General features: G+C 38.5%; 1 protein-coding gene across 5 annotated transcripts in view; it reads right to left on the minus strand.

The window, feature by feature from the left end:
- COL19A1 (collagen type XIX alpha 1 chain) overlaps nt 1-14415 on the minus strand; it is a 178284-nt gene that overhangs the window by 35228 nt on the left and 128641 nt on the right. For all 5 annotated transcript variants that reach the window (XM_059842653.1, XM_059842654.1, XM_059842655.1 and 2 more), the window contains 12 exons: nt 14309-14362; nt 12393-12446; nt 8996-9049; nt 7660-7749; nt 6982-7026; nt 6786-6863; nt 5871-5906; nt 5715-5768; nt 5573-5626; nt 3295-3336; nt 2170-2223; nt 1420-1473 (listed from right to left, as the gene is read on the minus strand). In XM_059842653.1, the coding sequence (XP_059698636.1) occupies nt 1420-1473; nt 2170-2223; nt 3295-3336; nt 5573-5626; nt 5715-5768; nt 5871-5906; nt 6786-6863; nt 6982-7026; nt 7660-7749; nt 8996-9049; nt 12393-12446; nt 14309-14362 (669 nt within the window). The remainder of the gene's footprint in view (nt 1-1419; nt 1474-2169; nt 2224-3294; nt 3337-5572; nt 5627-5714; nt 5769-5870; nt 5907-6785; nt 6864-6981; nt 7027-7659; nt 7750-8995; nt 9050-12392; nt 12447-14308; nt 14363-14415) is intronic.

The following is a 14415-nucleotide window of genomic DNA, read 5'->3' on the forward strand; positions in this document are numbered from 1 at the left end:
TTTGGCTAATGCCTCATTCCTCCTAGGGCTGACTGCTAGAGGTATCCTATATGGCACACAAAGTATGTCTTACTCTCCCACTGATTTTTTCAGTAAAATTCTGAATCAAATTTGCTTTTGGCTGCCCCATGCTTTTAGGAAATGTGTTCTGAATTCTACCTCAGAAGGCACATGAGGTGTGAGGTCTATATATCATCATCTGAAACCAAATATATATGCAATACATAGGTAAAATATATATGTAATAAGCTCTATATATAATAAAAAAAACCAAAGGAAAAGTAAGCATGATACTTTAGGCTGACAACATGCTACAATCTGGGGCAAAACAGTAGCAGGAGCTGCATCTTTTTTTCCACATACAACTGTGTACTTTTTTAAGCCAAGGATACTGATAAACACATATTTTTGGGAAACTATTCTCTTATTCTACTTCTCTTTAAAAATTCTTAAGAAATCATGGCCTTAGTGCTGAAGAAATGTGAAATGCTTATAAAGAATTACAAACCCCTCAATCAATAGACTCTAAATTCCTTTTGTATTTTCCAGGTGCTGTGTTTTGTAACCAACACTCCTAAATTAAAAGAGAGTAGCATGTGTTTAATCCCAGTGAAGTATTTTGGAGTTTCAAAATGCTCACCACATACTTTTTACTTTTTAATGGGCTACTTATTTTAACTGCTCAGATAGCTAAGGCCACTAAGAAATTCATTTATTTATCCAAATTAATTTGCTTAATAGCTTCTGTTGTGGTGAACTTTATTTTTTTTTTTGCACTGATATTGCTCTTGAAATGTTAACTGCAAATATTTCAGTTGAAAATGAAAGCTATAAGCTATAGAAGTTATTTTGGATTTGGCACCAAAAGTCATTTGGCTTTTCTTTTCCTTTACCATAAAGACATAAAAATAACTCCAAAAATGGAATATAAAATTCAAAGTATTTTAAATACTTTAAATTCAGCCTATTCAAATATTTTTCAGTTTCCACTTAATAGTAGTTGCTGCTATTACTGTTCCCATCAGATTATTTGCTCAATGCAAAGTTTTCAAAAGCGAATTCTAAAGGGGAACTAACAAAATGAAAGCAAATATGTTATAGACATGAAGTATTTTCTGAAAATATTTGGCATTAGCCTATTTATTGCTTCATCCTATATCCTTAAAGATTAGCATGTAAATATATGTGAGGCTTTAAAATATACAAATGAGCAAAAATTCACTGATGAAAATCAAATAGATGTTATTTAACTGAATAATACTATTCAATCCTATGGAAAATTCAGAATCAAGGGCTATTTATAGCACTACATTACTATCTCAGCAGTTATAAAGAGCTCAATAACATTCTGTGCATTTCATTGTCAGTCTAGGTCTTTACTCAGGTTCAGATAAGAATGCAGAAATGAAGTAATTTTACCTCATCGCCCTTTTCCCCCAAAAGCCCAGGAAATCCACGTTCACCTTTGCTTCCCTATGAAAACATAACATTGAAACAAATATTTTCTATTAGAGAACAATGAATTTCATGTTCTGTAGGGCATTTTCTATACATTCAGTAAATGCTAAAGATGGAGACAGTAACACCAAAGAGCTTGAATACTTGCTGAAATGGAGAAAGTTCACTTCCATGGAATTAGTCCCAATGATAGGAGCTACCTATGTGTCAAACCATGTGGCTGTTTATCTGATTCCAGAGGACAGGACTTTGATTGATGTCAGTGACATTTCAAGTCCCAGGGAAATGGCTGTGCTGCTCCCATGGGAACAGGGTGCAAGGGCACATGGTGGTCCAGCTGTGTTGCACACTTGAGGGAGACAGGGGAAGTTTGCCTCTTCCCTGCAGGATCCTCGTGTGACTGACCCACCTAAAATGAGTCCATAGATAGCAAAGCACTGCTGGGCAGTCAGATCTGAGCCAGTTTAATGGAGGCATGACACAGAAAATCCATCTGAACCTGGGACTCAACTCAGGCTATTTTGCTCACTCAACCTAGACAAAAGGCAGACTGACACAGGAAGAGGCCTGAAACATAGAAATCATTGGAACTTTTAGGGATGCTGCAGGGATGCGGGTGAGACAAAACGTCAAGTCTGACAAAGGTAAGAATCTGTTCTTCTGCTTTTAACAAGAACCAAAGCAATGAAAAGTACACTCTTCAAAACTTACTTTTGGTCCTTCTCTGCCAGGAATGCCTGGAGGACCTCTTGTGCCAGGATCACCCTGTGGAGCAGACAGAAGACAAAGTGACAAATATTTATTTTTATGACATAGATCTGATCCATGCAGACTGATCTATGCACACTGGTTCCTTCCTGTCCTTCTGACCAGGCCTCCATTTTTCACCCAAAGCTTCTCTTCAGTCCTTGCTCTCTTCTAAACCATATACTTGCTCAGACAGACTTCCTTGTTTTCCTCTCCATCTCTCACACTCTCTACTCAAATCATGCTAACATGTTTTTAGCTTCACTTTGGATAGCCCCAGACACACCTGTGTTTAGGTTTGAGCACCTTCCTTTCAAGGATTAGTTAGAGATGAAGGTTACTTTTTACTCTCTCCAGCTTCAAATCTGTAGTTATTTAAAGTAAATGACCCCTGCATTGCTGAGAGAAGAATTTGCCAGCTAAATTGCAGTAGTCATACAGAAGTGCTAACTGCAAAACACTGAGAAACGAAGAATGAGGCTTAAAGAAGCAGCAAGAGAGAGAGCTCTGACAAGAAGAGCACGTACAGCAGAAAGAGAGCACAATTACAAACAAAAGGAAAGACCTAAAATAAATCAGATTTAGAAATGAGAAAGTCAATAAACCCTAAGTACATGTATTAATAAAGGACAGTAGAAATGATGTGTGCTTTTCATATTGAAATTCTCCTAAGCACAGTTTTCATTTCGGAATATTGAAGAACACTCAAAATTTCATTTTTTTTCAAAATAATATCTTAGAAATTCTAAACTATTTTCCCCATTTGGTATATTACTGAAATTATTGCTAGAAAGTAAAGTGAAGAACAGGGCATATTTGTAGCGATTCATACTATTGGCTGGATATGCTGAATAGATCCTTGCTGGCTACTACCTCCCTTGCTGTTCAAACACTAGTTTGTAAAATTTCTATAAAATATATTTCTTAAGTATTTTTAAAAAGAAACCAAAAATTTTTAAAAAATCACAGTACCATTTTAGGCTAGCCCTGTAAGTCAGAAGTGAACCTATAGACGCTCTCAAGTGCATGTGTTTGTTTAAAAAGCATGTTTATAGCAAAAAAAAGACATTTAATCTCTGAAAAATTTACCTTCAGTATAGCACCCATGTCTCCCACAAGTGGAAGTGCAACCTGAAATTTAAAAAGGCATCTGCAGTTAATGTTTTAAAAAGCACTACTAATTCTGATGTGTTTTCATTGCTTCTAAACTTTGTATCATCACACATAGAGCTGATGATATATATGTTGGTTCAATCTACTTTTTAAGGAAAAGTCAAAAGAAAAAACAGGTTTTCAGATACAGTTAAATATCACAGTCTACCAAACTTATCAACTGTAATTCTTAACTATAAATGCAATGAAATGTCTCAAACCATGACAACAGCATAACTCCTGAACATACTAATATTGTTTTTGTAGCACATCAGCAACAGCTCAATGCTCCTGGAATGTCTTGTATTCTCACTTGATTATTTTCAATTGTTTTCCTCCTCCTTTCTCAAGGCTTTGGCTCTACTGTCATTTGTAGTACAAATTCTGGAGATGCCAAAGCTGACTTCAATAAATTAGCTCAGATACTGGAAATAATTCAGCTACAGCAACAAAAGCAAGATATGTAATATTTTTTTTCCTGCCTTTAAACATTAATAATTAGTGTGTAACTCCTTGATGCCACTGCTAAATGGCTAGCAATACTAAAGCTGAGCCATTTAAAGATCAGTCAGTGGATCTATACTATACTGAAACAGATCCCAGATCTCTAAGATGTGCCATTAAATTTATATTTAAAGAATCCCTGTTAAAAACTCATTGCCCTGGTTGTCATCAGCTTCATTCACAGACTCTCCAATTACTAATTCTCATTTTGTCTGGCAATTCTTAAATCTAAAATCATATAAATCCTGGGCATGCTATAAAATTAGACACATTCAAAATAAGCTAACTTTTTTTGTTTAGTTTGTTTCCATCTTGAAGAAGCAAACTAAAATACAAGCACTTTCTTTAGCATATTCCAAAGACTGCCAGTTAATAACAATGAGTGTCAAAGATCAGCTCAAGAGATGCACTGCTGAATATAATTAACCAGAAATAAAATCAGTACACCATTTAGAGGGTGGCATAACCACCTTTGAAAGCATACCAAGGAGTTTTTTAGGGTGAGACAACACCACCTAGCACAAGTTGAGGACATAGTTATGTAAGATGTGAGTCCATCCTCTGCACAGAGGTAAACTGTGCATAGACAGGATCAGCTGCTCTTAAAAACCTGTGACAACACTTGAAAGCAAAAATCTACATGGCCTGACTTTTCTTCCTTCTCCTTAGGACATTTTTCAGCTAGGCAGCCTATTACCATGTCATCTGTTGATCTTCCTACTGGACTAGAAGTGTAATTTCCCCAGTCTCTCCTCTTTTCTAATGCTCTTATTTTAGCTGCTTTATCAATGTATGGCACAAAACCCCAAACCCCGAGTGGGAAGGGTCCTAACCCCAGCTGCAAAGGGCTCACATGTACTAGAGCAAGCCAACTGCTTTTGTGCCACGCAGCTCCCCTGCTCTGGGTGTAAGGCAAGGCCAGCCTGACTGCAAACACACTCTCCAGAGCCATAAATCTGTGTGTTGATCTCTAAATAAGTGTATTATTTATGCCAGGATTCTGAAAGTGTTAAAATGGTCTTAATTCTCCAGATTCACTCCTGCTTGCTACATCTTCCTGGAAAAAATGTTCTTTCCAAAGAGAAGAGTATTTCAAGAGAGCAAAAGGCAATAATTATCTTCTTTGTGAGCTTTACCATTTAGACCTGTCTGTTTAATAGCAGCATCAAATATTTTACTTACATTTAGTTTACAATGCACTGTGCCTTCCAGACTTATTCTACTAATGGATTTCAGTTTTCATTATTAAGCACTTTATCCTCATGTGTCTCGAGTTAAATCTTGTTGACTTCAGACAGCCTCTGAATTTTGATTACATCTTCAAAAAGCAAGCAATCTTTCCCACTCCAATTTCAGAGTTTTATCTACTTACCCAAATCAAATTAAATCACTGACAAGAACTGAGCATGGGAGAGACCTCTCTTTCCAAGTTTGAGAATAATCTGCTAAGTGACACTCAGATCCATGATTTTTGATAAGCATTAACTACATGATAACTAATTCTAAGCATATTTTCTTGCTTAAAGAAACATCATGAAGACAGCCTCAGATTTATTGAGGCCAAGTACATAACATGGCTGCTTTCCTGTCTTTCCCAAGTAAGTATTTCTACTTTATCTTCATATCACTGGTTCTTCTAGGCTATCTCACCTCATATAAATTTAAAATATTTGCACCAAAGCAAATGCAATAGCTTTCCCTGTATACATACAGGATCACCTGGAGGGCCTGGTAGTCCTGGCTTTCCATCTCTTCCTGGAGTGCCCTAGAAACAAATGGAAAACTTGAGGGCCTTAAATCATGGATGAGGTACACATTACTTTTTCTTGGATATATATAAAACTGTCACTTACATTAATACCAGGGGTACCTGGAGCTCCTGGCAGTCCTGGAGGTCCTCTAGGGCCCTAAGGGCATGAAAGATCATTTAGGATATAAGAATACCATTCCTGAAAAATTCTTAAATTAAATTAATGCTTTTTGTATTAAGGAGGAAACTTATACCTTACCTGCACACCTGCTGACCCAGTTGGACCTATAGGACCCTGTAAGAAAACTCCACATAATCAGTAGTTACACTTTCTGGGATAAGGGAGATGAACTTCATTTAAAAATGCTGAATGTGGGGTATTTGTGCAGCTTTCACTTTGGCTTACTTTAAGGTTTGGCTTTAAATCCACATGTAATTTTGCCAAAGTTAGAGACCTCAAGACTTTGCAAATGCCCGCTTTTTAGGGCAAGTATTTCCAAAAATTAAAGATCTGGAGTGAAACTTGGTACTTAGCAAGAAGATTCATTTAAAAAGCTGATGAGAAGTTGAATAGAAACAAATAATTTACGTGTAAATGGGTAATTTTTAAAATTCAGATTTGAAAATATTATAACTGATAAAACTATCTTTAAGTATTATTACTTTGGGTTAAGACATTCAGCGTGAATGCCTAGTCATCTTTCACAAATATTTTCCCTTTATACCAGAGCACTGTCCAAAAACTGAACTGTATCAGATGATACACATTGGTTGACTGAAGAGAGGCTGCCTCAGTCACTGGAGTAAAACTCCTGCAATAACATGTACCACCTGCCAGGTACACCATCAACATCAGCACATTTTTTAACTGCAAATTCTGAAGGCACTGCAGGTGGCTTTATTTAAAGGCATTAAAAAGAAAGAAACATGGGAAACAAGCAGAATAACTGAAACAGTTATTGCTGTACAAATGATTTACTATGAATGCCTTAGATGTTTGTGTCAACTTGCTGCATGTTTGAACCTAAACTGCACAGCAACCCTTGAAGCAAACTGGGATTTGAGAGTCAGGCCAGAAGGGAGTTCATGGCTTTTTGCTGTGCTCTGTTTGCCTATTGCAGTTGCTCAGTGTTGAACAGCAAGAAGCCCAAATTCTGGGTGTTGGTTTACTTACTGGCGATCCCTGAATGCCTATTCCAGGGGGCCCCATCTCCCCAGGTGCTCCCTGTACACCAGGTAGTCCTCTTTCTCCCTGTGAAAGGTACAAGGCTTTCCATCACAACAGCTCTGAAAAATGTAAACTATCATATTATCTTTTTAAATAAAATTTAAAAATATTTTTAGGAACAGAAATAATGCATTTGGCATACCTTTGGCCCCCTTGGACCTGGGTTTCCAGGAACACCAGTGGGACCCTAAAAGAAACCCAAAACAAAACAGGCAAAAACCAAGACAAAAAAACCTAATTATGTTTTGAAATCCAAGAGACTAGATAAATTTAATGGCCAAAATTAGCCAGCCCTTAGAAATAAACTATGACAAGTTTACATATCTTCCTTGTTAGTGCCAGTGTCACTAGGATCATATGTGATACTTACACTATTTCTAGACTACACTAACAGACTAATAGACTTACACTATTTCTATATTTTAGTGCACTTATAATACCACTGTAAAATATGTTCTGATTTTGAAATTATAATTGAAAAATACTTGCTTTGTGGATTTAAACTGGAAGTGATGAAGTTTAGATTAGTTACTAGGAAGAAATCCCTTAGTGTCGGGGGGGCACTGGAACAGGTTGCTGAGAGAAGTTGTGGAGGCCTCATCCCTGGAAGTGTTCAAGGCTATGTTGGATGGGGCTTTGAACAACCTGCTCTAGTGGGAGATGTCCCCTGCCCATGGAAGGGTGTTGGAACTAGATGAACTTGAAAATATTTTCCAACACAAACCATTCCGCGATTTCTTTCATTGCACAATGATAATTCTTCCCAAGTTGCCCCTGCAGAAAATAAAGTCAGGAAAGACTTTTCAGATTATGGACTTACTGGTGTTCCAGGCAGACTTGGTCCAGGAGGCCCCATATCGCCTTTTGGACCTGGATGTCCAGGTGGTCCCATAATTCCACCAGGGTCACCCTACAAAATAAATTTGAATCACTAATTGAAATGTGAGGATTTTCCCCTATGAAAAAGCTCTTAAATATTATCAAGTTTATCATAGAAAGTGCCACTACTTTGAAAAGATATAGAGAAGAAAAGATACCCTCATTTTTTCCTTCAAAAAGTTACAGAATTGGAGACATGGATCATATAACCATCAATAATAACTAGCATTCTTTTGGTTTTCCATGCTCGCAATGCATCTGATCTACATTTCTTGTTCCCCAGGCTCCTAATATGCAGATTATCATTAAACCCTGCCAATTAATTCATAACAACAGCTGAAACAACAGCTGTCTCTCCCCAGCTATCAAGCACTAGTGCTAAACGTGGGATCTTTAGTGTATTCCTCTTTACACCTCTGCTCTTACTTCAACACAAGCAGTGTCTCTTGTTCCACATGGGTAAACTCAGCTGCTTACTCAGTAAAATTGTGCCTTTTGTTATGCTGGCCTCTTGTCTCTTGCAGGCTTCTGCATCATCCTCTGTGATTCTTTCTGAACCCACCACTTCCCATTTTGCAAGATGAGTACATTTTTGTCCTTGTTCCAGTTATTTTCTTTGCCTTTCTTTCAGCTCACTTTAGACTGGAGTTTATTGGTTTCCCTTGTACCCCACAATGTATAAATACCACAACACATGACATAGCTCAGAGCACACCTGCATATCCTCTTTTTTTTCTCCTTCTTTACATTTAGTAAATATACACGTAATTTTTAGCTCTTGCTGATGGAGCTGAATTCTAACTAAGGGATTTCTATACAGCAAAATGCAATGTCCTAAGGAGATCCAGCCTGAGCTTACATCTGAGCCAGTGTAGCAGTCCTAGAGCTCTGCCAAGATGAATATGTCTGACTGTGAAGTGGGATTTTACACATTAGTCTGGGTAGGACACTACCCTGAAAAGGTTGTTCTGCAGTCAGGACCTGAAGTGACATTTCTGCACAGCACAGATTTAATGGAAGGGCACAGCCCAATCTCTTTGAAATATTACCTAAATTATTCATCTAAAGAGCAACTGGGCTGCCAAACTGGCCTGAACCATCTCCAAATTCAGAGATGTTTCTTCTCCAAGACACAGGGGGTTGCTGCTGGTACATTTTAAAATCACTTCACACAGCAGCCACACAGATGCATCACACTAGAATGGAAGGTTTCTCTTGAAATGAAAATTTAAAATGCTTGAACATATCAAGCTTAATGAAAACCACTTAAAACATACCTTGTCTCCTTTAATTCCTGGGTTTCCTGGTACCCCAGGATCTCCTGGTAAGCCCTGGAATCAATAAAAATATAACTGTACAGTTTTATAGCTATTCCCTTAATGGTTATATAAAAATACAGATGAAAATCAGTTTACACTGGAGTATTTACTGTGCATTAGTATTGACCCGAAATGCTATAAGTTAATGATAATTAAAAATATAAATCATTTTTCTTTAAGTTAAAATGTAATAATCAAGATTATTTTCTGGACCCTATAGGGGGAGAATTGCAGAGACCAAAAGGTTTATTTCTTCTATTTTAAAGTAATTCCAAGTCTTGAAAATCAACTGTTCTTTCAAGGAAAGAAGTAGCACATAAAAAACTTGAATTTTAAATTAGTGTCTCATCTCTTTTGCCCGTCTCTTTTGCTGCATGATTTGTTGTACTAGTTAATTATTCAAACTCGTATCTTAAAAGCCTCAATTAATTTCTACTCCTTCACATCCAAAAAATCCCTTTAAATGTTTTAGATATGTAATGGACAGTCAAACATTTTCAGTAAATAAAGTATGTTCCAGCCTTTCTTTAGTCTAAATCTTCTCATCTTTCACATTTTGATTTCAACTTCAGTATTTTTCCTTGTCCTTTTCATGAAGGATTTTTATAAATGCAGATAAAGGAAGATAAATGAAAAAGATTAAAATCTAAATAGAAACTATTAAATAACAAGTAAGTCTTAATTGGGCTCTCTCACAACATTGCAACAAATACAGAAAACTTTTTCCATGACCCTTCAATGTTATTCAACCAACTATTTAGTCAAGCATTTTGTTAAGAATACCAGTAATTTTCCCAGTAAAGGACAAAATTGCCCAAACTGAACAGTAAAATCTAAGTATGAAACTTAAGCTGGACTGAAAAATGAACTCTCTAAGAAAAAGGCAAGGAAACACATATTGTTTTAATTTTTCTTCTAAGTGTAAAACACAGTTTTGTGCACATTGACATATGACAGATGACAACATTTTCATGCCAGTAGTGAATGTTCAGCAGCTGTGTTTGCTTTCTCTGCTGCATTCTGTACTTAATACAGACAGACAGCTACTCCTTTCACTCAGGCATCCAAACTAGAAGCATAAGCAAGAAAGTACCCTAATGAAGAATATTCTGCTTATACCAACACAAAATCATTATGGAAATGAAAATTTATGCTTACTGATCATGGCCTACCCTATCCCCTTTGGATATTGGCATAAAATACATACAGCCCCTCTTCTCTCCTTTTCTGAGGATTTCCCAATTTTTTTTTTTTTTTTTTTTGGTTGGACTGAGCTCAAGTGGTTTCTTAGGAAGAGATCCTTATCTGCTAGACGACTCTTTGACAATGTAAGTTAATGAAAAACAATTTTTCAAATTCATAATTTTCATCATACTGCATAAAATGAATTATTATATTTTTTAATCTATAATGCTTCATCTTTAGAAGATAAAAAAACCAAGGAGCTTATAACTAAGGTCATTGTCTCTATAATACATTTAAACTTATGTTTTTATGTACTAGAATTGTGTGTACACATAGGAGTCTTCAGGATCATCTATATTTAGGATTTACATATATTATAATTAGTATTTATCTGTTCAAAATGTTCTCTTGATCAAAGATCCATCGGAACACCACTTTCAAAAGTAGCAACTATGAACTCAAGTGAGATGATGGCAACACAAGCAAGAGAGAAATGAGTATTTTGCTATCTATCACAGTAGGATTGGTGATTTATACATAAAAAGAAGCACAGCAGATAAGGCTTACAAACTTTTGAATAGATGATAAGTAAATCAGACACAACTGAAAAAACATATGCCTCAACTGAGTAGGAAAATGAGATATAATAAGATTATCAATAGGCAGTATAAAATGACTACATGCAAATTTAAATGCTAGTGTTTTTTTCCCTTGTCAAGAGATGAAGGTGCTGTATTCTACTGTTCACCTTGCTTATATCCCTAAGACTTCTAATAGGTCACCAATAAAAAGTCTGCCAGTTCTGTACCACTCAGAAGGGTATTTGAATCCTAATAAAGCTTAAAAGTCTGTTCAAAATAAGACTCTTCTTCCACAATGTAGTCTCAGGGCATTTGTGGAAATGCCTAAGACAAAACGTAGCAACACCATCTTCTAGATGCTTCTGCTGGTAGAAAAAAGATAAAAACCAAAACCACACTCAGAGAGTAATGATCGAAATCCCAGTCCTTTTTAAGTGAGTGGCTGAACTAAAGTTAAGCTTTTTATTGTCTGCTCTTCTTGATCCACGTCTCAGATCTAACCGTTTTTACCTCCAAAATGCTATTTAAAACCATTTCATGGTTTATGAAGAAGGGAGGAACAAAAACCAAGAAGAGGGGGTAGGTGCCACCTGCTAGGTTATGTGACACCACTGGTGTTGTGGACTGAAACACAGGGAATTAGGCAGAAAATAGTTGTCTGCATGCTGAAAGAGGGATTATGTCCTCTTAATAATTTGGAAGGGAAGCAGGCAGCCACTGCCCCAGAAGAGGCTTCTGCTATATGTGGGTATCAAATCAAATGCCCAGGGCACTTTCAAGTTTAGTATAATGGTGATTAATAGTTTAAGATGTTTCCTAGAGAATCCAGACTGGATTGAGATTTTACCCTTGCTCTTCCCAGAGGCACAGGAGTTACAAGTGTGTTGGATCTTGGGGTAGGTGCCTGCCAGTCTGAGAAATCCCAACCAGCCAGGAGACCCATCAGGCTGCTGCCCAGTGGCATAATTGTTACAAGGACACCAAAGCCCCTATGAAGGAGACCCCCCACCACCTTACCCAATCAGTTGTCAGACCTGAATGTGGAGCACCCAAAAGCACAATGACTACAGGACATTCCAGCTCTGCTGAGAAGTACCACTGCTTGACACTCCCAACCCTCCAGTGTCACACCCACAAGCACACTACATCTCTGGGAGCCTTGCCCAGTAATATCTGTGCCTGGTACAGCTGCACAACACAAACCAAGAGAACTTGCTGCTTAACCATCCCAGCCAAGCAATGATCTCCCAGCTGGAATGGGAAGCCAGGAGCCAACGAACATAACACTAAGAGGGCAATAAGGCAGAGATAATCAAGAAGGGTGAAAGCACTCATGTCAGTGACCCCAATATCCAAATCCACTCCAGGCTGTCAAGCAGTGTCAAAAGCACCATATAGATGGTTTACTGGAACTCAAAATAATGTCCTGTTGAGAGAGGCATCCCATCCCATGTACTACGGTGCTTCAACACCTGATAGCTAGAGTACCACCCACAAAAGGAGCAGCTATGGTAACTTCAGTGGCACTGCTTCACTGGCAAACTGCTCACACACCACAGCTACAGCTGGAGAAATGGCACAATACATACAACTTCTCCTGGCAGTCCCCTGGGTCCAACAGGTCCTGGAGGGCCTTGCAGTCCCTGTGAAACGATATAATACACACCTCAGGTAAAAGTCAATCAACTACTGTAATATGGTGTAAAGCATTCCTGTATATAAATATATTAAAACATCAGGCATTAAGAATTATCTTCCATATGGAGTAAGAAGTACGGAGTATGCTCATTCTCCCTTACTCTAACATTTAGTTCAGTAGGTCTTGGGGACTGATATGTACAAAATCCAAGTATGTATATAAAGCAAATACAAGTAAGTACAAAGGGAATACCTAAAGGGAAAGACATAAAAAAGAACAGATCAAGATTTCAGGAATCATTTTTACAATAACAGTTTTGAGGCTTCTATAGCCACATCCATTCTCACTGGGCCTTCTTTTCATGAACTAAGATTCAGATACTATCCAACATGAATACTCCTGTCAAGAATGTTTCTGCTTCAGTTACTTTCTTCAGAGAACCACACAATTGTAGAATGGGTGAAGCTGGAAGCACCCACAGTGGGTTATCTGGTTCAGCTTTCTGGCTCAAGCAGGGTCATTCTAGAGCACATTGCAGTTTCTTCCAGTGAGGGAGACTCCACAACCTCCCTGGGAAATTTGTTCCACTGCTCAGTCACCGACACAGTAAAGAAGTTCTTCCTCATGTTCAGGTGAAACTTTCCGTGCATCGGTTTCCGCCCATTGCCTCTTGGTCTATTGCTTGGCACCACTGGGAAGACCCTGGAAACCTCAACACCTCTGTGTAGATACTTACAGACAGTGATGAGGTCTCCTTCCAGCTGACTTTTCTCAGGGCTGAGCAGGCCCAGCTCCCTCAGCCTTTCCTTGTAAGAGGGATGCTCCAATCCCTTCATCATCTTTGCTCTCCCCTGGACCTGCTCCAGGAGCTCCACGTTCCTCTTGCACTGAGGAGCCCAGAGCTGGACACAGCATTCCAGACGTGGCCACACCAGGGCTGAGTAGAAGGGCAAGATCACCTCCTTCACCCTGCTGACCATGCTTTTCCTAATGCCATTGGCCTTCTTGGCCACAAGGACGCTGCTGGCTCATGGTGTTGTCCACCAGGATCTGCAGGGAGTTCTCCAAAGAGCTGCTTTCCAGCAAGTTGTCCCCTATGGTTATTCCTCCCCAGATGCATGGCTCTGCGTTTTCCTCTGTTGAGTTTCAGACAGTTCTCTGCCCATCTCTCAAACCTGTCATGGTCCCTCTGAAGGGCTGCACAGCCCTTTCGGGTATTGGTTGCTCCACCCAGATTTTGTGTTGTAGGGAACTTGCTGAGGAGGCCTCTGCTCCTTCATCCAAGTCCTTGATGAACAAACTAAACAAGACTGGTCCCATTACCGAACCCTGGTGAACACCACCAGTGACAGGCCTCCAACTAGACCCTGTGCCATGATTATGAGCCTCTGGTATCTGCTGTTCAGCCAGTTCTGAATCCACCTCACTGTCCACTCATCCAGTCCACACTTCCTGAGGTTTGCCTGTGAGGACAGACTCAAAGCCAGGCTGCCCCACAGGACTGAACAAAGGAGCTACTCAAGTACTGGCAGTGGTTACTCCCTGACTCACCGAGGCATAAAGAGAATACACCCAGCTACCTGCAGATTTCTAATTGCAAAATGGGTGATCATATTCTCAGGTGACAAAATAACACCTAAGTGAATGTTGCTTGAATATTCCTTTCTGTACGACACTGCGAGCAACAAGAACTTCATGTAAGACATAAATTTTATGTAAAATAGTCACAATCCAAGCACAAACTTTTGATATAAATGATTTGCATTCTTTGCCCATTAATACTAGCTAAAGAGTTGATAGCGTTAGAGTCCTCTTATAAAACAACATAGAATGCAATTGTTATTGGATGAAATACCTTTCACTTACCTTTGATCCTGGATTTCCAATAAGACCAGGTGGTCCAGGATCTCCCATTTCACCCTAATGATGTTGTTTGAGAAAATGAAAAAAATCCAAGTTTACTGCTATGTCTC

Source organism: Haemorhous mexicanus, chromosome 3 (genome assembly GCF_027477595.1).
Source record: "Haemorhous mexicanus isolate bHaeMex1 chromosome 3, bHaeMex1.pri, whole genome shotgun sequence".
In the NCBI taxonomy this organism is placed as follows: domain Eukaryota; kingdom Metazoa; phylum Chordata; class Aves; order Passeriformes; family Fringillidae; genus Haemorhous; species Haemorhous mexicanus.